This window comes from Alexandromys fortis, unplaced genomic scaffold (assembly GCF_014885135.2).
Source record: "Alexandromys fortis isolate MF-2015 unplaced genomic scaffold, M_Fortis_MF-2015_v1.1 scaffold_227, whole genome shotgun sequence".
Taxonomy (NCBI): domain Eukaryota; kingdom Metazoa; phylum Chordata; class Mammalia; order Rodentia; family Cricetidae; genus Alexandromys; species Alexandromys fortis.
Window position 1 is genome coordinate 1,887,950 of NW_026068109.1, and position 24,078 is coordinate 1,912,027.

General features: G+C 47.6%; 1 protein-coding gene across 11 annotated transcripts in view; it reads left to right on the top strand.

The window, feature by feature from the left end:
• Trrap (transformation/transcription domain associated protein) overlaps positions 1-24,078 on the top strand; it is a 103,697-nt gene that overhangs the window by 24,508 nt on the left and 55,111 nt on the right. For 8 of the 11 annotated variants that reach the window (XM_050124371.1, XM_050124363.1, XM_050124372.1 and 5 more), the window contains exons 16-33: positions 68-165; positions 721-915; positions 1,583-1,774; positions 2,504-2,669; positions 3,226-3,482; positions 6,001-6,201; positions 7,280-7,431; positions 9,984-10,183; positions 12,220-12,437; positions 12,542-12,739; positions 13,476-13,736; positions 14,111-14,272; positions 15,425-15,521; positions 16,113-16,234; positions 16,483-16,653; positions 17,660-17,728; positions 21,974-22,093; positions 23,856-23,975. In XM_050124371.1, coding sequence (XP_049980328.1) covers positions 68-165; positions 721-915; positions 1,583-1,774; positions 2,504-2,669; positions 3,226-3,482; positions 6,001-6,201; positions 7,280-7,431; positions 9,984-10,183; positions 12,220-12,437; positions 12,542-12,739; positions 13,476-13,736; positions 14,111-14,272; positions 15,425-15,521; positions 16,113-16,234; positions 16,483-16,653; positions 17,660-17,728; positions 21,974-22,093; positions 23,856-23,975 — 2,999 coding nt within the window. The remainder of the gene's footprint in view (positions 1-67; positions 166-720; positions 916-1,582; positions 1,775-2,503; positions 2,670-3,225; positions 3,483-6,000; positions 6,202-7,279; positions 7,432-9,983; positions 10,184-12,219; positions 12,438-12,541; positions 12,740-13,475; positions 13,737-14,110; positions 14,273-15,424; positions 15,522-16,112; positions 16,235-16,482; positions 16,654-17,659; positions 17,729-21,973; positions 22,094-23,855; positions 23,976-24,078) is intronic. The other 3 variants (XM_050124370.1, XM_050124367.1, XM_050124364.1) reach the window with 3 other exon arrangements.

A 24,078-nucleotide genomic window follows, 5' to 3' on the forward strand; every position in this document is an offset into this window, starting at 1 on the left:
CTCTGTTTGGACCAACATTTTTAGTTTGGTGTGTTTGCCAGGTTTTAATGTAGTCTCTCTCTTCTAGAAGCTCAGTTTATTCCTAACAAGCAGCTACAACCCAAAGAAACTCAGATTTACATCAAACTTGTGAAGTATGCAATGCAAGCCTTGGATATTTATCAGGTATGAAGTGGCTGCAAACCGGGCTGTTGCGGATGGAAGGTGCCCTTAGGACGGAGTGCTAGTGATGGAACAAACATTTGGTGTTTACTCCCAGTTTGGATGCATCTGGGGTTGTTTCTGTTGCGTGACCTGCCCAGCTTTGCGGTTTGTGGGCTAGCACACATGCATCATCAGTTATGTGGTGCTGGGGATCATGACTGCATGTTGGTGTTTAGTTCCATCTCCTGTTACTGTGGTGAAATGCTCTGACAAAAGCCATTTAGGGGATAACGGGCTTATTTATTATCAAGTGGTGGTCGTCCGGTACCTCTACCCTCTTGAGTTGCCTCTTACTTGTGTTTTTTTTCTTTTCTTTCTCTTTTTTTTCTTCCCTGATGAGAACACCTAGTTTCTTCTTTTTCGAAATTGAGACAAGAACAGATTTTTAGAAGGAGGATAACCTTTATTGTTGAATTCAGCGCCTTGTTTAACATATATAACTTGTAATTTTATAAAGAAAAAATACACAATAGAAGGTGCTCCATTGTAACGGCCGTGGCTGTTCGCCCATTCTAGGTCCAGATCGCAGGAAATGGACAGACATACATCCGAGTAGCCAACTGCCAGACTGTGCGAATGAAAGAAGAGAAGGAGGTGCTGGAGCACTTCGCTGGAGTCTTCACCATGATGAACCCCCTGACGTTCAAGGAGATCTTCCAGACTACGGTCCCTTACATGGTGGAAAGGATCTCAAAAAATTACGCTCTTCAGGTATAAACTTCCTTTTCTATCTATTAACCTGTGTGTATGTGTGTGTGTGTGTGTGTGTGTGTGTGTGTGAGTGAGAGAGAGAGAGAGAGAGAATCCTGAGAGAGTGAGAGTGAGTGAGTGAGAGAGAGAGAGACAGAGACAGAGACAGAGAGAGACAGAGAGAGAATCCTGAGAGAGACAGAGACAGAGAGAGAGAGAGAGTTCTGTCTTTTCACCATGTGCCTCAGGGCGTGAACTTTGGTTTCAGGCACGGAGGTGGTTGCCTTCACCTGGTGAGCCATCTTGCCAGCCTTTTTATATTCTCTCAGTTCAAACTTTTTTGTGTATGCTTGTGTTTATTCATCCACTTTAAGAAATTGCTGTCCCTAAGGATGTGCTTGTAGGGGAATACTGGGCGATGATGTTCTAGAAAGTTCTCAAGCCTTCAGATGTGGCAGGCAGGCTCCTTTCATGAGTAGAAGCTAATGGGTGTAAAGTGCAGGCTGTCAGTGTTAGGAGGTGAGCAGATGCTCGGCTCTGATAGGAGGCCAGCTTGCCTGTGGCGGCAGGTGATGGTTTCCTCAGCACTCTGCCAACGTGGATCTTGTTTGGAAACTCATTACCTTTTGCAGCTGCTTTGAGTGAGGAAGGGGATTATTTTTGTCATAGGTGTTTCTTATTTTGACAGATTGTTGCCAACTCTTTCTTGGCAAATCCTACTACCTCGGCTCTGTTTGCCACAATCCTGGTGGAGTACCTCCTGGACCGGCTGCCAGAAATGGGCTCCAATGTGGAACTCTCCAACTTGTACCTCAAGCTGTTCAAGTTGGTCTTCGGATCAGTGTCCCTGTTTGCAGCCGAAAACGAGCAGATGCTGAAGGTACTGCGTGCCTTGCTCTAGGGACACTGGGGTGCTGAAGGTACTGTGTGCCTCGCTCTAGGCCCACTGGGGTGCTGAAGGTACTGTGTGCCTCGCTCTAGGGACACTGGGGTGCTGGAGGTACTGTGTGCCTTGCTCTAGGCCCACTGGGTGCTGGCAGTACTGTGTGCCTCTCTCTAGGCCCACTGGGGTGCTGAAGGTACTGTGCACTTTCCTCTGAGAGCCACCACAGTCCTGGGGCTTTTATTGTTTCCACTTTTGAACAGAAATTACAGTAACTCCATTTTTACATGTGTAAAACACTCTCTAAGTTTGGTGTGACACAGATAATAAGGACCACATACCAACAGCATGTGGAATGCTTGATTGCTCTGCCAGGTGACAGTAGACTTCAGAATCACGGACTAGTATGTAGTTCTACCACTTGGGAGGTAGAGGCAGTAGGATCAAGGCAGCTTCAGCTACTTAACACAATTGAGGCCAGCCTGGGCTACATGAGGCCCCATCTCAACAGCCTAAAAAAAAAATTCCCTTCTCAGGTAACTGTATCTGGGAACGTACTAAGTAGATCTTTCATAGCTAGGTGGCCAAAACCACTCTGGTCATTCTATTCTTTTGTTCATTGACATAACCTTTTCATGCTGCTGATGGCAGTGGTCTGTGAGCCCTCGTCTGGAGAACGTGGAAACTCCTCACTGGTGCTCACCCGTCTGCCTTCTGTCTGCACAGCCTCACCTGCACAAGATCGTGAACAGCTCCATGGAGCTGGCGCAGACCGCCAAGGAGCCCTACAACTACTTCCTCCTGCTCCGTGCCCTCTTCCGCTCCATAGGAGGCGGCAGCCATGACCTCCTGTATCAGGAGTTTCTGCCTCTCCTCCCAAACCTCCTCCAAGGTGAGTGCAGTGTCTCGACGTGTGCAACCTTCTGACTGACTAATGCCGGGCTAAAACAGGCACAGCTCATGGGAGGTGGGTGGGAGTTTGGCAGCTCACTCCATTTAAAAAATAGCTTCATTAGTTTCTAAAGTCAAACCACATAGAACTTGTCATGTGAACATTATTTTTGCAGTGTTACTCTGTACAAATGGTGTGGAATGTAAAATACTGAATTTTCCACAGTATGCCTTGAGTGGCCCTTGTTCCTGCTCAGCCGCTTGTCCAGCCTTACCCTGGTCTTACTTAGTCCACGTGTCCAGCCTTACCCTGGTCTTACTTAGTCCTCCTTAGGCTGATCTCCTCCTGCTGTCAGGCCTGGTTCTTTTCTCTTTGCCTAGACACATCACAAAAGTGCAATAGGATGTTTATAAAAACGTTGGATGACCCACAGCCTCGGCTGCCACAGTGAAAGGGGCCATGGATGCAGTTAACAGGTTTAACAGTGGCTTGTGACTTTGTACAGCTGATGTTGCATGCGATAGGGAAGTAACAAGCCCCTCCAACTTCTTTCCAGGCCTGAACATGTTGCAGAGTGGCCTGCATAAGCAACACATGAAGGACCTCTTTGTGGAGCTGTGTCTCACAGTGCCGGTGCGGCTGAGCTCTCTGCTGCCCTATCTGCCCATGTTGATGGATCCCTTGGTGTCTGCCCTCAATGGGTCTCAGACGTTGGTCAGCCAAGGGCTGAGGACCTTGGAGTTGTGTGTAGACAACCTGCAACCAGATTTCCTCTATGACCACATTCAACCTGTGCGGGCAGAGCTCATGCAGGTAAGTGCTCTTCCACCTCTGCACCAGCAGGGGGCATCAGCTCTTCAGGCCTCTAGTCTGTCTGAAGGAGTCACTGGACTCACTCAGGCAGAGTGATGCCTGTTTGCAGAGCCCTGGGATGTACTGCCCAAGGGTTATTGCTGGTGTGGTCTCCATAAGCCAGTGTGAAGGCAGAAGGTGTGGGTGCTGTATGGCTGCTGCTGCTCCCAGAAAGAACCTGCCAGAATCCGCACAGACTTTCAGGTTCATAGTAAAATGATGAAACTGCAGGGAAGCTGATGGGTGCCCACCTCAGCCCAGAAGAAAAAGAACAGATACTACAAGGTTGTTTTGAAGTCTTGGGCTGTTTTGTTTATTAGAAATCAGGGTTTTCTGGGCAGTTGTGGGTCCCACCTTTAGTACCAGCACTCAGGAGGCAGAGACAGGCCAATCTCTGAGTTTGAAGTCAGTCTGGTCGACAGAGTGAGGTTCAGGACAGCCAGAGCTGCACAGAGAAACCCTGTCTCAACACCCACCCCAATCGGGTTAAGTATCCTCATTTTTCACTTTGTTTGTGCTGTGATTCTGATGGGATTGGTAGTCACTGGTGGCAGGGGGACTCTATGCCTGCCTCCTAGCGTGGGGTCCCAGCTCGCCCTCCGTGGTGGAGACTCAGCAGCTCCTGAACACAGGGGCCTCTAGACATGCTGGATTGGAGGGACCACACCATGGACTTGGAGGCAAGATTAACACCTGCCCTGGTGTTAGCTCTGAGATTATCTCTTGGTCTCTCTACACCAGGAGATGCTGGCATGGGGCCCACTTGTCATGGGAGGACTGCAGAGCTGGCCCTGAGAGCTGTGCTATCGGTTCTGGAAAGCAGAGCTCGTCTTGACCTGAGTGTGTATGGGTGGCCAGGGAAGGGGAAGCAAGAGTGTCTGCTGGGACTGAGGTAGTGTTGGGCCTCAGTTTGCTTAACCACGAGAACCCTCACATATAAGGTTAAAGGTCACTTTTAGTTTTGGGGGGTCTAGTAACCCCCAAGACAAGTAGCACTATAGTCTCTCCTGATCCACCCTCCGAGTCTTGGGGTACCCTCACCTGGCTAAGAAGCAGAATCCCTCCCCCACCCCCACCCCGAGGCAGAGGGACCTTACAGGCTACCCTCAGTGGTTTGACTTGCAAGAGCAAGAGAGAAATGGATTTTGCTTGATGGAAGGAAATATACCAAGATTTCATGTCAAGCTTTTGAATATTGCTGGTTTCTCACATTGAGTATTGTGATAGAAGTTAAGGAAGTAGACTTAAAACAAGGATAGCAGTCATTCTGAAATGTGGGTAACTCATGGACGAGGGGATGTATGAGCACATGTATGCAGTGTTCTGCAGCAAGCCGTCCAGGTGTGTGCCGTACAGAGCACACCTGAACTTAATTAACCCTGCAGTCCTGCTTCAGATGCTATCATGAACAAAGGTTTGGCTTACAGGAGTGCTGAGCCAAGTGGGCTTTTATGCAGTCTTCGCTTATTTGTCTCTACTGTGCTAATGTTGTGGTTTTTGTTTTGTTTTCCGAGACAAGGTTTCTCTGCATAACTGCTTTAATTGTCCTGGGAACTCACTCTGTAGACCAGACTGGCCTTAAGAGATCCACCTGCCTCTGCTTCCCAAGTGCTGGCATTAAAGGCACGCGCCAACACACCCAGCTCATGTTACCAATATTTTATTGGTTGTGTTAAAACCCTAACATAGGGTTCTAAAGATGGCCTGGATGTGGAGGGAGGGCCACTCTGGGACTGCGACAAGGTCTACATAAGCATTTTGGCAGAAACTAAACCAACTACATGACGACCTCCCTGTCCTTTGCCAAGGCTTACTGAGCAGGAGAGGTGTGGTCAAGTTTATATATATTCAAGGACATAGCTCGGCCCTTGTGGCTGTGTTCTGTTTTAGTTTCCTGACTCTCAGGGACCCCTCTAATGGAATTATTTATCATGTTTCTAAGTAGAAGAAAAAAAACACAGGACAAGAATGTTCAGTAAGTTCTTCATGCCTGAGATTTGTCTTTTCACTGGCTCTCGAGCCTTTTATTTTAGAGTCACATGCTTTATGTGTCTGAGTGCTTGCTTATGTATATTTCCATTACATTTGTGCAGTGCCTGCGGAGGCCAGAAGAGGGACGGGGTCACAGAGAGCAGTTAGCCAGCATGTGGGGGCCTAAGGTCTGAACCCAGGTCCTCTAAAAGAGCAGTCAGTGCTCTTAACCATTGAGCCATATCTCAAGCCCCAACCCTTTGCTTTTTTATCCTGTGCCATCTTTTGTATAAAAGAGTACCAAAATATGTATGTTTATTTGTTTGTTTAGTAAAGACACAGGACTTCCCTGGAGGAAAACAAGTAAGACTGTATAAACCTTTACTTTTACCAGGAAGGGGACAGAGGCAGGAGGAAGAGTCCTCACATCTAACCATTTAGAGTTGTGGTCATAAACTCTGCACTTGCTGCCTGGCCAAGCTTCAATGAAAGTCCGTTCATGTTTTAGGCTTTGTGGCGCACGCTGCGCAACCCTGCAGACAGCATCTCCCACGTAGCCTACCGTGTGCTTGGGAAGTTTGGCGGCAGCAACAGGAAAATGTTGAAGGAGTCTCAGAAGCTGCACTATGTTGTGACTGAAGTTCAAGGCCCCAGCATTACTGTGGAGTTCTCTGATTGCAAAGCCTCTCTCCAGCTTCCCATGGAGAAGGTAAAGTGGGGAAGTGGGGAGGCACCAATGAGATACCTCAACAAGTATTGCTCTGAGAAGACTGGTCTCAATATACAATACTACATGCATGAGCATATGATGAAGGAAGGGGCTCTCACTCAACCCGGGAATTTACATGGTGCTTTGCTTGGCGACTTGCATAATGCTCGTGGGCTGGTGGAATGTTACACAGGAATTTAGGATCCTTGTGAGGATAGAGTTCTTCCCAGTGACTGACTCAACCTGAGCTCCTGGTCTGTTAGAATCTTGCTGGGCCTTATTTCCAGGGCCATTGAGAACTCAAGTAGATCTTTAATTGTCTGTCACCCTTGGTATACCAGGGTCCAGTTTTCTCCTGTGTTTTTATCCTAACCCTCATTTTCCTTCCTGACTCTTCGGAAATGAGTTAGTGTAAAACTGTACCTCTGTGTTTCCCTGTCGCTATCTCTTTCTCTGTGTTCTCGTATGTCTGCATGCAGACGTGTGGTCTGCAGGGAGCTGGTGGATGAATAGCCTTCTCTTTACTGAGAAGTAAAAGCATAAAAAAGCCATCTTTCAGGTTCTACCCTTAGGGCAGGCAAGCATGTGTACTGCCAAAAACTCATGAGCTTCAGATCCAGCTGGGGGTGTGAGATGACAGCCTGCCTCACCGGACCCTCCAGAGCTTTTTGACGACTTGTCTCCCGATGGTCGTTAAAGCATCAAATTGGGCTAGAGAGCTGACTGAGCAGTTATGAGAATTTGCTACTCCTGCTGAGACTGCGGTCTTAGGTCCCAGCATCCGTGGTGCTGCCCATAACTCCAGCTCTAAAGGATCAGTCACCGTGACCTCTGGACACCTGTACTCAACATGTACATGGCAATAGACAGATGCACACATGGTCACACGCTTGAAAGTGAACTATTAAAGCTGGAGTCACTGTGCACCATTGCATTTTATCTGCAGCCATGCAGATTTCTTTACTGTCTCAGTTTTCAGAACTCTTGCTTGTGGTTGCCTGGTTAACTGTTGTCCTGCTCGGCTCTCCCCAGAAGACAGCAACAGTGCACACTATCTATTCTGTGCTTTTTGTCATAGGCCATCGAGACCGCCCTGGACTGCCTGAAAAGTGCCAACACAGAGCCCTACTACCGGAGGCAGGCTTGGGAGGTGATCAGGTGCTTCCTGGTGGCCATGATGAGCCTGGAGGACAACAAGCATGCGCTCTACCAGCTGCTGGCACACCCCAAGTACGTGCTCGGGCCAGCAGCTTCCTGCAGAAGTGAGGGACAGATGTGACTCTCTGGGAGCTTGTTAGGATTGTGTCCCTTCAGGTGGTCAAGGCAGCATGTAACTTACTGAGTGATGCATTGTGTAGTCTCTAGAGCCGTGGTTCTCAGCATGTGGGTCGCAACCCCTTTGGGATCAAATGACCCTTTAACGGGGTTGCATATCAGATGTCTTACATATCTGATATTTACATTACGATTCATAACTAGCAAAATTACAGTTAGAAAGTAACAGTGAGAATAGTTTTATGATTGGCCATCACAGCCTGAGAAACTATTAAAGCATCGCAGCATTGGGAAGGTTGAGGACCATGGTCTTAGAGGGTGGAGAGAACAGGGAGCCCATAGTAAGAATTGGTCTGGGTTCATTTCACTGTGTGCGTGCTGTCATGGAGTCTAGGATAATGTCCCCTGTTTGGCACAGCTTTTTAAAGTGTGTGTGTGTGTGTGTGTGTGTGTGTGTGTGTGTGTGTGTGTTTAGAGACCGGGTCTCCTGCAGCCCATGCTGACTCCAAACTCAGTATGTAGCTGAGGGTTACTTGAACTCCTGGTCCTCCTGCCTCCATCTCACAGGTGCTAGGTGACAGGTTTCTTGTACACCAGGCAAGTGCTCTGCTGACAGGGCCATGCCTGTGACAGGTGACAGACCTAGTCTCATTCCCACTCTGTCACTGATTGACTGTTTACAGTTTTGCCTTTATTTTGGAGACAGCCTCTACCGTAATGGAACTGGAACTCGCTATGTAGGCGAGGCTCATATCAAGCCCACAGATACCCAGTTACCTCTACCTCCACAGTGCTGAGGTTAAGGTGTGTGCCACCATTCCTGCATACTCACACACACGCACACACACAGAACTTTGTAAAAAAGGATCAATATTTTTTTCTACTTGTGTATGCAGGTGCAGGGAGACTGGAGGACTTCAGTGTCTAGGCTGGCAATCGGCGAGCCCCAGTAATCCTGTGCCACCCCTCTTCCCATAGTGCTGCTGTTATAAGCACATGTGGGTCTGTAATTGGCTTTTTATGTGGGTTCTAGAGATTGGAACTAAGAGGTCCTTGTGGCTTGAACAACAAACATTCTTAGCCACTGAGCCATCCTTCTAGCCCCACATTTTTTTTAGCCCCAGATTTTAAAATTTCTTCACTCTACTCTTATGTGGCATCTTGCCCTGAGGTCTTTGCCATCATTAGCCACTGTACCGCTGCAGGCAGCCACTTGTAGGGTCTCTCTTTCGATCAGCTTTACAGAAACCTCTCATCCTGTTTTCCTGTTCTAATCAGCACACACGGGCTCATCACAGTTGGAGGAAAGCACACGAAGGTGGGTCTGGAGCTTAAGGCTCTGGGAGAGAATGAGGGCTGTCTTCAGGACCTCTGGAGGCGACAGTACTCGCCATTATACCCACAGTAGCAGTGCCTTCCCAGAAGTGACAGTGGGTGACTGTGAAGCGGCTGCTCCTGAAGCACGCACTGCTGTAGCAACAGGGAAAAACAACCTTTATTCTCTCTCTCTCTCTTTTTCTCTCTCTCTCTTGATTTTCGAGACAGGGTTTCTCCGTAGCTTTTGGTTCCTGTCCTGGCACTAGCTCTTGTAGACCAGGCTGGCCTCGAACTCACAGAGATCCACCTGCCTCTGCCTACCGAGTGCTGGGATTAAAGGCATGCGCCACCACCGCCCGGCCCTTTATTCTCTTTTTAAAAAGATTTGTCGGGCAGTAGTGGCTCATGCCTTTAGTCCCAGCACTTGGGAGGCAGAGGCAGGCGGATCTCTGTGAGTTCGAGGCCAGCCTGGTCTACAAGAGCTAGTGCCAGGACAGGCCCCAAAGCTACAGAGAAACCCTGTCTTGAAGAAAATAAAAAGATTTATTTTTATTTTGTGCATATGTGTGTTTGCATATATGGGTACCATGGGCATGCCTGCTGCCCTCAGGCCAGAACCATCAGATTCCTGTAAAGTTTTTGGATGGTTATAATCTGCTGAGTGGATGCTGGGACTTGAACTCAGATCCCTTGCAGAAACGATGACTCAGTGTTTCAGAACGCTTGCTGCTCTTTATGCAGATTTGGCTCTTTATGCAGTGAAACCTGCACGATGGCTCAACAGTCTTTTTATGTCTTCAGTTCTAGGTGATCCCCTGCCCTTCTCTGAAATACCTGGACAGCCGGCAGCCACATGATGCACATAGATACACAGAGGCAAAACACATGAAAGCAAAACTGTCTTTTAAAAAGTGGCCAGTGCTTTTGCCATCACAGCAGCCTTAACATGTAAAGTAGAAAATAATGACAAAGTACTGACTGCCACTATTTCATAATTTAGTTCCAAATCTGTGCTTGGAATATATGTTAAGCAGAATATAATTTGCTGTCTCTCTAAACACTGACCAGAAATATTGAAAATAAAGTCCATATGCGGTACCAAATACTGCTGAAGTTGGAGCAGAAGGGAGCACACTCAGGCAACTACACATGACACTGGGTGTGGTGATGGATGGAATTCTGTGTTTCAGCTTTACAGAAAAGACCATTCCCAATGTCATCATATCACACCGCTACAAAGCCCAGGACACTCCAGCCCGGAAGACGTTTGAACAGGCTCTGACAGGGGCGTTCATGTCAGCAGTCATCAAAGACTTGCGACCCAGCGCCCTGCCCTTCGTAGCCAGCTTGATCCGCCACTACACCATGGTAGCCGTGGCGCAGCAGTGTGGTGAGTTGGCGGCTTGTGGGAACCAGGGCCATCAGGTCAAGCTGTGGTGTGAGCAAAGTAGGGGCTTTTTCTCTCATGGCCTTCATTGATAAATTGGTATCTCAGTGGGGAGCACTGTACACCAAGTTTTATCCAACTTAAGTTTCAGGCTCTTTGCATTTTGTGTGAAGTGCGTCTGGGTGTATTGGACAAACGGTGGGTAAAACAAAAATGGGCTAGTGAGGTAGCCCAGTGGTGGTAGGAGGAGACAACTGACTCATACAGGCTGTCCTCTGATTTCTACACGCGGGCTCCCACGTGCATGCCCTTGTACCCACGCGTGTACACACAGAAGAAGTACATGTAATTCACATTAAAACAAGATGGTTTCTTATCGTCCACCCTCTAGTGGTGTTGTCTAAGGTCAGCCTCTGCCCCTTGTCACTCAAGTCCCCCAGCCAGCTCCTTATGTCCCCTTTGCAGTGCTTGTGTTTGCCCTGGCTGTTCCCACACTATGCTGGTTCCCGGTCCTCTGCTATGGCGGCTCTCTGGAGCTCACAGTGTAGGCAGGACTGCTTGTATGTGTTCACATTTTGCAAACTGCTTCCACAAAACACAGTAGAAATGTCTGTGGCCCAGCAGCTGCCACTAAGTTTCTGAAAGCATACTTTCAGATTTTTTTTTTTTTTTAACAAAAACCAAAAAAAAAAAAAAAAACAGGGTTTCTCTGTAGCTTTGGGGCCTGTCCTAGAACTAACTCTTGTAGACCAGGCTGGCCTTAAACTCACAGAGATCCACCTGTCTCTGCCTCCCAAGTGCTGGGATTAAAGGCGTGTGTCGCCACCATCCGGGAATACCCTAAGATTTCTGTATTTCTTGCCATAAACAGTAATAGCTGTAGAGCACACTTGAGTAGTGTCTGTTTCCCCTCAGAGCCCTAGAGCCTTGTGATCCCCAGTGACACTGTTGAACTTTGACCCCTCTATTTTCCTGGCTGGCAGAGTCAGAACTGTACAACTAAACACCAGTTGTTTCACAGTGTTTCTTTGTGGTAACATCTTTAAAGTTAATCTTGGTAATTTCTGTATGGTCTCGGGCTGGAGACCCAAGAGACATAGCTTTCAAATTGCTCTGTGACCACAGGTGTTTAGGGTATAGCTGTCACTGGTTTTTTTGTTACTGTCTGGAATGGCTGACAAGACCCATATTCCCAGGCTCTAGCTGATCAATGGTATTTTAAAAAGCTCATCTTTGAGCATCTAAACACTTACTACTGCTGTATGTATTTGTGTTTGAGTGCAAGCATTTATGCCATAGCGAGCTCATAGAAGTCAAGGGAATAGTTTCCTGGGGTCGGTTCTGTCTTTCCCCTGAGCCCTGGAGGTTGCATTCAGTCCATTGGCTTGTGTGGCCAGTGCTCTTACCTGCACGGTCCTCTAGCTGCCCCACACTTTCTCCTTTTAGACAGCCGAGCCCCAGCATTAGCTGAGTGGAACTTGGAGTTTCCTAGAGTCCTGGGAACACAGATGTGTATCAGCAAGTCTGGTTTCTAAACACTAGGGCTCTGTGAGTGCTGGGCAAGCGTGCTCCTAAATTAGCTCTGTGCTAGTCTCCGAATTTTGACCAAAGTTATTGAACAGTGTACAATATGTTGTTGGAAACAGTCAGAAAAATGGACTTAATGTGAATTAGACTACTTGATTTTCAAACATTTGTAGTTTACTGGAGGTTGAAGTACTAATTCAACAGGGCTGGTGAGATGGCTCAACCAGTAAGGGTGCTTGAGTTCATCCTTAGAATCCACATAGAAGAAAGAGCCAGCCCTTGCCTTGGACCTCTGACCTCTGTGTGTGGACCATGGCATGCGGACCATGGTACGTGCATGCCTACTTATAGTCTCTACATGTGCAGAGCAATAAAATGTAATTAGAATACCAGTGCTGGCTTCAGTGAGTCCCTAACCCTATGGGAAAATGAAGCTGATTTGTAATTGGAGATCATGCATATCTCCATGAATGACCTCTGCTTTGTTGTGTGCCTGATTCCTCTCTTTCCAGGTCCTTTCTTGCTACCTTGCTACCAGGTGGGCAGCCAGCCCAGCACAGCCATGTTCCACAGTGAAGAGAATGGGTCCAAAGGAATGGATCCCTTGGTCCTTATTGATGCGATAGCTATCTGTATGGCCTATGAAGAGAAGGAGCTGTGCAAAATTGGGGAGGTGGCCTTGGCTGTGATATTCGATGTGGCCAGCATCATCCTGGGCTCCAAGGAGAGGGTAAGGGCTCCTGGACAGTGTCCTCTGAGTTTGAAGGTACTTTTCTAGAAGTTACTGGCTTCAGGATGGTGGCACCGCCTTATTCTTGGCTTGTTTCCCTCCAGGCATGCCAACTGCCCCTCTTCTCGTACATCGTGGAGCGCTTGTGCGCTTGCTGCTATGAGCAGGCCTGGTATGCGAAGCTGGGAGGTGTGGTGTCCATTAAGTTTCTCATGGAGCGGCTTCCTCTCACGTGGGTTCTCCAGAACCAGCAGACATTCCTCAAAGCTTTGCTCTTTGTTATGATGGACCTGACTGGAGAGGTAGGTTGTGGGTAGCCCTGAGGCTCAGAAATGGCAATACTCACAAAGAGCTGATCTACCTGCAGAGTCCTTGCTCTTAGACACTCTTCCCAGCTATAAGACTTTCTTTGCTTGGTTTTATTATAGCATCTTTAATAGAGGGACAGCTCCTAACTCATATGTTAATCTCCGGATACCTTCCCTGTTAACTTGGTTCAGGGTGGATTTGCAGGGAATGCTGCTTTCTGGGTACAGTAAAGTCCCCACAGGTGTGACATTGTCTTTCTCATTTCTTAGTTTTTGATGACATCCTTTATTCATGCCACAACATGAGTTTGGAGGGCAGAGGGCAGCTTGTGGGAGTTAGTTCTCTACCATGTGGGGATTAAACTGGAATGGTCAGGGTGGGCAGCAAGCTCTCCTTTACCCTCTGAGCCATATTGCCAGGCCCAGGCATGTCATTGGTTATTTATGAGCCCATGTGCAGATCTGACTTATCCTTATAGAATCTGGTGGGCTTGCCAGGATCTCTGTTTAATGCAAGGTCGTGTGTAGTGTCCTTTTCTGAAGGATAAACAAGAAGGACCTAGAATGAGGTAATTTTGACCCCAGTGGTCCAAGTGGATGCTATGTAGTGGTCTTTCTCCTTGATGGTGGAACAGTGGCCGTGAGCTCCTTCCTCCCCAGTGTCTGGAGACCTGGGAGTCTGGGGAGTGGCATAACCCTGCTTTCCTTCTAAGGCCTCTTTCACCTCCAGGTTTCCAATGGAGCAGTCGCCATGGCGAAGACCACCCTGGAGCAGCTCCTGATGAGGTGCGCAACACCTCTAAAAGACGAGGAGAGAGCCGAAGAGATTGTGGTGGCTCAGGAGAAATCTTTTCACCATGTGACCCACGATTTAGTTCGTGAAGTAACCTCTCCAAACTCAACTGTGAGGAAGCAAGCCATGCATTCGCTGCAGGTCCTGGCCCAGGTCACTGGGAAAAGTGTGACAGTGATTATGGAGCCACATAAAGAGGTAAGTTTCTGACACGGGCAGCAGGGGTCTCTGCTTCACATCCGAGCTACAAGAACCACTCAGCCCATGATGCGCAGATAGCTATATATGTCCACAGTTGTTAGTAAGAACAGAAAGAAGGCTGGTTTTCTGGGTGTGTATTCACACGTGGGACTGTTGTTTTTGTGAGGTCACTCAAATGTGAGGAGCAAAACGAATCTGACACGGTCTACACTGTAATTCTAGCGTGATATGTCCTCCGCCTAATGAAAGTTTAGGCCTCTGTAATGACTTGTCAGTTTTCAACTTGGCTACTGTGGAATATGAAGATGAGAGAGAGGTCTTTTCTTTTTGAGGGGCATCTGACGAGTCGCACCCTGCTTGGTTTTTTCCAGGTCCTTCAGGACATGGTCCCACCAAAGAAGCACCTGTTGCGTCACCAACCTGCCAATGCACAGATCGGCCTGATGGAGGGCAACACATTCTGTACCACGCTGCAGCCTCGGCTCTTCACAATGGATCTCAATGTAGTGGAGCACAAGGTGTTCTACACAGAGGTATGGTGTGAGAGAGTGAGGCTGATGACTGACCGCCAGCCTGTGCTAGAGCTCAGGCAGCTTCCAGAAAAGGCTTGGGCAGCTGCAGAGACACCCAGCTGTAGCCTGGCACAGCACGTGCAGCAGATGTGTTGCTCCTGGGATCCAAGGAAACATGGTACCCAGTGTTGCCTGGCTCTGGATTAGCATCTACAGGTTACATTCCAACTTGATTTTGAATATATGACTTATTATCATGTATGTGTGCACGTGCGCCACATGGCAGCTCACAACTGTCTTAAACTCCACCTGCAGAGGATACAACGCTATTGTAGCCTCCTCGGGCACCAGGCACAAGTGATGCACATGCATACATTCAGGCAAACACGCATACACATAAAAAGGTAAAAATAAAGTAAACCTTTAAAAGAAATGGTAAAGCTTGAAAGCCAGTTTTCTAAGACATGCGTAGGGAGAAGGGGGAATAGTAATAGGAAAGGCACATGGTGTTTTAGATGCTAGACATTTAGGTGCCTGTGTGCCACCGAGTGTGGGTTTAGAGCTTGTGGGCTTCCCAGTGACCATTGGTGTGCCCCTATATCCTTTCCTGTACTGTTGTGGTAATAAAAACAACACTGGCAAAGGACAGTATAGGGAGAAAAGGGCGTTTTTAGCTCACAGTTGTGGTTGTGGTCTGTCACTGCTAGGCGCTCCAGACAGGAACTTAGGACAGTCATGTCACCCCACGGTCAGCAGAGAGAAAGGCGTGCGCCCAGGAGCTGGTGCTGCCTTGAGCAGGCTATCAGGCAGTTCCTACAGGCCTGCCCCACTGAGACTCTTTCCAGTTTGAGAATTAAAGCAAATCATCATAAGGACTGTGGCACTATGGCCTGTGGCCTGTCTATCTGTCCTGGGGAAGCGCTAGCTGTTGTAGGATTGACAGAAAACTGGCAACACCGCAGCCAATCAGGTGTGACCCAGGTGACTTTAACTGAGTTTGACTTTGGGATAAGGAAGCAGGGCCTTTGTTGGTTGTTGAAATTCTTTAGGCTTTGAGTTGTTTCTGGATGAATTTTTTTCAGTGTGTGTGACAAATTGGTGTTGAGTGCAGCTTGTAATCTTTCCGTTCCCCGGGAGAAGTGGGGTGAACTGAAAGCTTCTTTTCTCTGTCAGCTGCTGAATTTGTGTGAGGCCGAGGATTCGGCTCTGACGAAGCTGCCCTGTTACAAAAGCCTGCCGTCCCTGGTGCCTTTACGGATTGCAGCATTAAGTAAGTGCGTGCCAGTGAGAATCCAGCTGCCAAGCGTAGGCTGGTCCGGCATAGTCAGTCTAAAATGTCAGTCCTCAATGCTCTTCTAAAGAGAGTCAGAAATTGTGTTGGTCAAGTTGTACCAACATCGTTAGGATTTAAGTCGTGTTGTCTTTAATAAATGGGCTTTTGTTCTGCATTAAACCCTTATTCTGTGAATTTCCTAAATCAGATGTTCTAGTTTAAGAGAACTGTCATACTCACCACATAGTGCCGTTTCTCTCAGCCTCAGAACCCGCCCTGCTCCTCCACCCCACCCCACCCCACCCCCTGCTTGTCCTGAGACAGGGTTTCTCAGTGTAGCCCCTACTTGTCTTTCCTGGAACTTGCTCAGTAGACCAGGCTGGCCTTGAACTCAGAGATCACCTGCCCAGCCTCTGAGTGCCAGAATTAAAGGTGTGCTTCACCAAACCCAGCTCTTCTGTCCTGCAGCTAACAGGAGGGAGGGCTAATGGTTTGTACCTGGTAGGATCCTTCAGAGAAGGAAATTACTGAGCTGTTTCTTGGGTGAATAAAAAAAAAAAAAAACTGTTCTCGTTTTTCTCTCTGAAGATGCCCTTGCTGCCTGCAATTACCTTCCTCAGTCCAGGGAGAAAATCATTGCGGCGCTCTTCAAAGCCCTCAACTCCACCAACAGTGAGCTGCAGGAGGCCGGAGAAGCCTGTATGCGGAAGGTGAGTGTGACCACACCTGCAGTCCTTGGGCCTGTCTGGTCAGCATGCATGGAGCTGCAAGCATCTCTGCCCATGTCATACTGAATCTTGAAACACAGTAAGGCTGAGCTCTAGACGGTCAGTACTTCCTGGGAAGCCTGAAATTAATGCCCTTCTCCCAAGGGCAGACTGACCTTTCCTGTGGAGTTGGTTCATTCTGTGACTTTGTCTGCCTCCTGTTTCTCTGGGTAACTTTCCTTTTTGACTAGTTTTTGGAAGGTGCCACCATAGAAGTAGATCAGATTCATACACACATGCGGCCTTTGCTGATGATGCTGGGAGATTATCGGAGCTTGACCCTGAATGTCGTGAATCGGCTGACCTCTGTTACTCGGCTCTTCCCCAATTCCTTCAATGATAAGTTTTGCGATCAGATGATGGTAAGCTAAATGGGTTTAAACTTATCTATAATGCACTGAATAAATGAGAAGAACAACATTCACACTGTTGAAATGCGGAAGGTGGCTGGGTATGGTGGTGTGCTCCGTTATGTTTCCCCACTCTCGGGAGACAGACAGGTGGATTGTGGTAAGCTTGAGGCCAACCTGGTCTACACAGTGAGTTCCAGGCTAGCCAGGATTACACTGTGAGACCCTGTTTCAAAAAAAACTTGAAACAAAAAAATCCCAAAAAGTGGAAAACTACTCAGTTTCTCTCTCACCCCGGCACCCCCTCCTTAGGGCAGCCTGTGTGTCCTTCCAGGGGTTTGGCATTTGTCATAGCGCATACTTTTCAGTCATCCACATTCTTTGCCCGTGAGTGCATCCTTATATCTTATGGCTGCTCAGAGGCTTCTGCCCGGTGTCACTCACTAGCAGATGCCCGAATAGAGTCCTTTCTCCAGCCACTGATAGAAGGAATCCATGTTTATCACATTGCCCTCCTCCCTGGGGTCCCTTCAGCCACAGTAGCTGGCAGAGCCCTTGGCACTCACCTTCCTAGAACACCCTCTCCTTCCAGTCTCTTCTTAGACATCCAGGCTCTACGAAGGCCCCTCATCCCCAACCTCCACTCACTACTTTCATGAATTCACACTGTCTTGTACACAGCAGGCGCCTTGACACTCTGGCCCACATGGAGTCTCTGTCCACCTCTCCTTCCACCCCAGTCCAGCACAGGATCCAGAGAACTGATGGCAACTGGAAAGTGCCAGGCCTGGAACTGTGTTGCCTGGGTCAGGTCTTTCCTGCTGGAGCTTAGCCTCTTGTTTGCAGAACAAGACCGCACACCTGTCACCCCTCATGCTGGGTGATTAGTCTGTTTCTGTGATGGGAGATTGTGATGCTGTTAAATACAAGGAAATCAAGTGACTGCAGGTTGCTGCTGAAGGGCAGGATTTCTCATGATTGTGTCTGAAGGTGGTTTCTTTTTTTCTCTTTTCAACAGCAACATCTGCGCAAGTGGATGGAAGTGGTGGTCATCACCCACAAAGGCGGCCAGAGGAGTGACGGAAACGTGAGTGGCTAGCTTGTTTCTGGGAGGGGTCCATGCTGCACAGCTGCTGTTGGCAGTTAACCGTGATGCCCGCCAGGCGTAGGTTACAGTTGATGTGCCGTGTGCTTTATTGCTCCTAGTGGATGAACAGTCTCCGTTATGTTTCTTTACAATTTCCCTTTTGCTCACTTTAATGGGACTTTTCTGTCGACCAGCATTCCAGAAGTGCGCAGTGTGGTTCCGATCTACTAGTCCCTTCTAAGCAGTGTACTTCTGTTTGTTACACAGAGGTCCTTCAGCTCCACAGCTCTTGTTTCCCTTGCTTCCTTCACTCAGTAGTTAGTCATCACTTTCTGGTGTCTAATTAATTGCCCAATAAAAACCAAGAGGTTCGTTGGGACTTAATAAAGCATTCCGTAAATGCCAGCATGGGTATTTTCTAGGAACAACGTCCTCACACCTCAGCTGGTCATTAAAAATTAAATGACTAGCACACACAGCAAATTTACATCGTCTCTAGGGGAAACTAATATAACTAAGTCTTCCTAAGTATCTGATGTCTGTCCTGAAAGCCTCTTGTCTCTTAAAAATGCTCATTTCTTGCTGTTTTGATTCTAAAATTGTATATGCTAATTTTCAGTGTTTTCTCTAAATGTGATACCTGGTGGGACATTTTATAGTAGCATCCCTAATTCCAGAACCCCACTTGTCATGGCTCTTGTCCCTTGTTCTTCCTTGTTGGATGTGTTGCCTCATTCCAACTTGGAAATTTTTTGGTTTTTGGCTTTACTGTGTCATTTGTTTTGAACGTCCTATATTCAAAGTGTTTTTTGGTGTCCTGTTCCTATTGCTTCTAAGGTGCCAGCTAAGCAGATCTCAATCAGTATTTAAAACTTCTTTGTAGTAAGGCCCATTGTAAGATTTCTTACTTGTGTTTTAAAAGTCAAATAAGGTCATGTAGGAGAGCAGAGAGAGCGGATGGAGCCTGAGCCCTGGAGATGGGTGCAGCCAGCCTGCTGCTTATCCTCCCATCTCATCCCTTAGATGCTCACACAGACCTTAAAAAATAACTGGATCTTCTAGAGTAAACATCAGAGGGCCCTTGAGATGGTTAGCTGCTTAAAGGCTCCAGTCACGAAGCCTGACAATCTGAATTCAGTCCCTGGCACCCACATAGTGGAAGGAGAGGACTGACGACCTGAAAGTTGTCTTCTGATGTTCACAACGTCCCCTGGTATATCCGTCATCCAATAAACGAATGTACTAAGAAATATTTTAAGAACAAAAAAAGCCAGAAATCTAATATGTAAGTAAATGACTTCTGTTGACTTAAAACAATACTGTGAACTTGTGTAGAATGTTATTTGGAGCTGTGGATTGAGAAGGCAGGGGTGCAGGCCAGTCCCCTTGCATGGGACATTCTCCTTGTGCAGGGCAGAGCAGTCTCTGCATTGATGGCCGTTTCCTAAGCTCAGGCCACAGCATTGGATTTCACGGCAAAGCAGATGACCATGGCTTCATCATTTCCACCCAGGGCCAGGTCACTGCTCAGCTCTTGAGCTCTTAGTTGCGATGCCATATTTGAATATATGCATAGCTGATTGAAAGATAGACACAAGCCCCTCTGCAGTTTGATTTCTGGGGATTGAGCTTTGGACAGCTTCCATGTCTGGATGGCCTTATCTTTTCGACACTGAGCCTATACAGAACCACATGTGGTATCTCTGCACACATGCACAGTGCTGGTCTTACAGAGATCTCTTGACCACATAACCCGTATCTGGGGATGTTCTAGTTTTTTTCTCCGTTGCTGTGATAAAATACTCTGACCAAACACAGGTTAGGGAGAAAAGGATTTATTGCCGTTTGTAGCTTACAGACCATTACTGAGGGAAGTCAGGACAGGAAGTTGAAGCCGACACCACGAAGGAACAGTACTTGCCGGCTTATTCCCAAACTAGTTCTCATGGTACCACCCACACTGGGCTGGGTTCTCCTATATCAGTTAATCAAAGCAGTTCCTCACAGATATGCCCATAGGCCAGACTGATGAGGGCAGCCCCCTCAGTTGAGACACTAGGCTGTCTAAGTTGACAAACACCAGGGTGGAGGTGGTTACACCAATGGCCAACTGTTCTTCATGGGTTGGGGGCTTAGACATGCCTGACAGATGAGGCTGCACTGCCTGCTTCTCTCCTGCTGAACTGGGAAAGAATTTATCCTTATTTTTATAACTCTTTCAGCACTTGACATAAAATCCTGAATTATTCACCCTGAGAAGAAAGTCTTTTTAAAGCCCTTTTGCATACAACAAAGTCTTACCATTTTTCTCCTTGTAAGAATTCTGAAACCATGATTTTAACTTGTGGTTTAGGAAAGAGCCCCAGCGTAGAACCCTGCCCGAGGGCTGTTGACATGTGAGGGCGGAAGGCGTGTTCCGAGTCAGAGCGTCTAACTACTGTGTGCTTTCTGATTTATCGCGCCTGTACTGTCCTGCTACCCCAATAACCCTGCCTGTGTTGGAGTGTGTGGGAAGTTTCTCTGTCAATGACATCAATAGAAAAAGATGATTTTCCTCCCCATCCTCAGGAGAGCATTTCAGAGTGCGGGAGGTGTTCCTTGTCTCCATTCTGTCAGTTTGAGGTGAGAGCAACCTTCTCTAAGTCAGTTATGACTTGCAATGTGAAGAACACTTTTGATTTTTCCGTTTTCTTTTCTCCTTCCCGTTTGGTTGCCCGTGTTTTCATGCTGTGACTTTTGTTTTGGTTCAGCCTGCCATGGAAGGGGTAGAGGTGAGAACTGCAGTGCGGCTGCAGGCGGGGGTTGTTGTCGCATTTGGTTTTGCCGTGACTTTGTTAGCTGTGTTGTGATCCTGTAGTGGACAGAGTGCCTTGTGCCCTTGAGTGCGGTGACCTGTACTGTCTTGTCTGTGGCGGAGCTGTCGTAGTATCATTGCTGTGACTTGTCCGGATGCCAAGCATGTTCTCTATTAGGACGTTTAAGCCAGATCCTAAGTTCTCGTGTTTTCTGTGTGTCAGAATTGCAGTCTCTCAGTGCTAGCTAAAACCCACCAAACTCCCCTGTCCTAGCGTCCATGACAAGCGCAAGCCTCCAGCAGCCTCCTGAGAAGAAAGTCCTCACGGGATATCCAGGCCTGCTACAAGTTGGGAACGATTACACCGTCTGTCACACTGACGGCTCACCAGTTCCCTCAGACTAGATAGAAGCTGTCTCACACACACAAACACACACACAGACACAGACACACAGACACACACACACTCTCTTGCATGCCCCCGCACACTGATAACAGTTACAGCACTGTGTCTTTGGACAGTCGAGCCAAGCTTCCCTCCTCTGTAAAATGGGGATGATAATGCCTTCTTGCAGTCTTACAGAAAGCAAAGGAGAATTTTTCAATATTCCTACCTTTAAAAAAAAATTCTGTGGCATAAATTACCATTCTTTAATGTTACTTCGGGAGAGAATAGGCTCTCTTTAAAGACTTAAATATGAAGTGGAGTGAGATGATACTGAGCGATTTATTTGCAGCTTGGTTCCTACATTGATGTTTAAGCGCCATCTCATCCTGGCGTCAGGCTCATCCCCATTTTATCCCTAGGAGCCCCAGACACAACTCACACATGGTACATGGTGGCGTTCTGGGTTCTTCCCTTGCCCCGCGACCTGGGAGAAATCCCTTCACAGCAGAAGAAAACCTGACCTGAGATTGGGGTGTGGGGCTGACCCTCAGAGCAGACCGGTACATGGTGTGCACGTGCTAGAGAGCAGAGCTCAGGAGGCCCCACGCGGACGGGGCCCAGCATGGCCATTTGTCTGCTTTGTTTCCAGCCTGGCCGACAAATGCTCAGTGCCGGTGCAGTCAGAGTCTGTGCTCTCAGAACATGATGTCTTAGAAATCCACGTGATGAGTGGATGGCACTGTCACACCGTGCCTCCTTGAGAAGGGTCAGCTCTGACACTTGTCAGTGTCCTGAAAACAACAGGCATAGTAAACACACGAGGCACACTGAGCCCTGTCCCCCAGAGACAGATGAGCTGAAGGTCGAGGGCAGTGAGTTTCCTCAAGACAAAACAGAGCTGTGATGTAACAGGTCTGGTAAGTTGTGGCTTTTCCGTGTTCACTCTTTGCTTCGGTGGCCAGCCTTGTGAATGTAGCTAGACGGTAGTAGGGTCTGTAGCGAGTACTCTCCTCCAGTCACAGAACTGATCGACCTGTTTATGGTTTCTGGCTTCCTTTATTAGGAAATGAAGATTTGCTCAGCGATTATAAACCTTTTCCATCTGATCCCAGCTGCACCTCAAACGCTGGTCAAACCTTTGCTAGAGGTTGTAATGAAGACGGAGCGCGCCATGCTGATTGAGGTACGGTTAATTCTGACTAAGGATTGATTCTGATTTGCTTCCATCTATTGCTTGTAGTATTTTTGTTCTGTTATTTATTTTAAAATGTATTTACTTGACAGTTTTATACCCTATATTGTTGTATGGAGCGGGGCCCCTTGTTCCAGCCACCTGGCTAGCTTATACCCGAAATAATCACACAGAAACTGTATTAATTAAAACACTGCTTGGCGTTTAGCTCTAGCCTCCTATTGGCTAACTCTCACATCTTGACTTAACATCTTGATTTCTATTAATCTGTGTTCACCACAAGGTCATGGCTTACTGGGAAAGATGTAGCATGTCTGACCTGGCGTCTCCATGGCAGCTCTCTGACTCTGCTTTCTTCCTCCCAGAATTCAGTTCTGTCTCCCCACCTACCTAAGTTTTGCCCTGTCACCAGGCCCAAAGCAGTTTCTTTATTAACTAATGAAAGCAATACAAATACAGAAGGACCTCCTACACCACTATATAATACATGCTGAGCATACCTACCCCTTTCCATCCCCCACCAATTTCATGGGGTTTTTTGTTGTGTTGTCTTTATGTTCTGTTGTGTTTTGTGATCCACTGAGTTTGTCCTGGCCACTTTGATAACCCTGTTAAAATTACCCGTGTGAACTGGAACATGGGCAAACACACCTGTGGCTGTGTGGCTGATGTTAGTTAGTTTTGATGTTTTTTTTCTTGAGTTTTTAGACTTTGTGTCTTAAAAAAATAATTGAATTTGGGTTTTGCCAATTTCATACGTGTACATCTGTGCATTATGTACCCTTTCTTACCTCCCCCACTCCTGTCAATTCTCCCTCCTACCTTTAGTCCCTTTTCTGTGTGCCTTTATTTATTGTAGCCCATCAAGTTTAACCAGAACCAACCTAGTGACCACAGGCATGAAACGATGCACTGGAGCCTCCTGCGCTCACCAGTCATCTCAGTCATGAAGATCATGCACCTCCAGCTCACCCCATCTCCCGAAATCCATCAGTAGCTAATAGTCCTGCATCCATGCTGACGGTTTATTGCCAGGCTCTGCTGATGAGATCACCACCACATGGGCTATGCAGTGTGTCTCGGGGTGGGAAAGTCCTGCTAGGACTGAGCACTCACTCATCCGTTCTTAATCTTGGCGCCTTGAGCTGCCCGAGTCTCTGCGTCGCTGTTGTTAGTTATAAAGAAAAGCTTCAGTGATTGAGACTGAGAGGAGTGTTTGTCTGGGATTGTGGTCACCATGTGTCTTTTTTTAAAGAACAAAACAACAGCCTAGCAGTGGTGGCTCACTCCTTTAATCCCTGCACTCAGGAGGCAGAGGCAGGTAGCTCTGTGAGTTCGAGTCCAGCCTGGTCTACAGAGTGAGTTCCAGGGTATCCAGGGCAACATAGAGAAACACTGTCTCGAAAAACTACAAAAACAAAACAATTACTGGAAAACGTCATTTTTTTTTTTTTTTTGCCTGTTTGTGTGTTGTGTAGGCACTCACATACCACAGTGTAAATGTGGATGTCAAAGAATAACTTGCAGGACTTGCTAAATATCCCAGGCTTTCCATAAACTTGGAGCCATTCTTTGCACTGCTGTGCCTGGCTCATTTTGTTAAAATGCTTTATTGAGAAAATTTGACAGTATAAGGATATTGGTATTAATACCTAATTATGGTGTGATTGGAGGGGTTGCCTTGTTACTATGGTGATGGCTGGAAGGTCTTTGAAAAGGATGGTGTGGGTTGCATTTCTGCTCTGTTTTGTAGGCGGGCAGCCCATTCAGAGAGCCTCTTATCAAGTTTCTGACGCGCCATCCCTCGCAGACAGTGGAGCTTTTCATGATGGAAGCAACATTGAATGACCCCCAGTGGAGCCGAATGTTCATGGTAGGAACCTGTGCGGCTGTAGTGGGTTCCTCCAGAGTGCCGTCAGCCAGTGTGCTCAGCCTCTGACGGACTTGTGTTTCACCTCTGCGTATCCTGGCTTTGT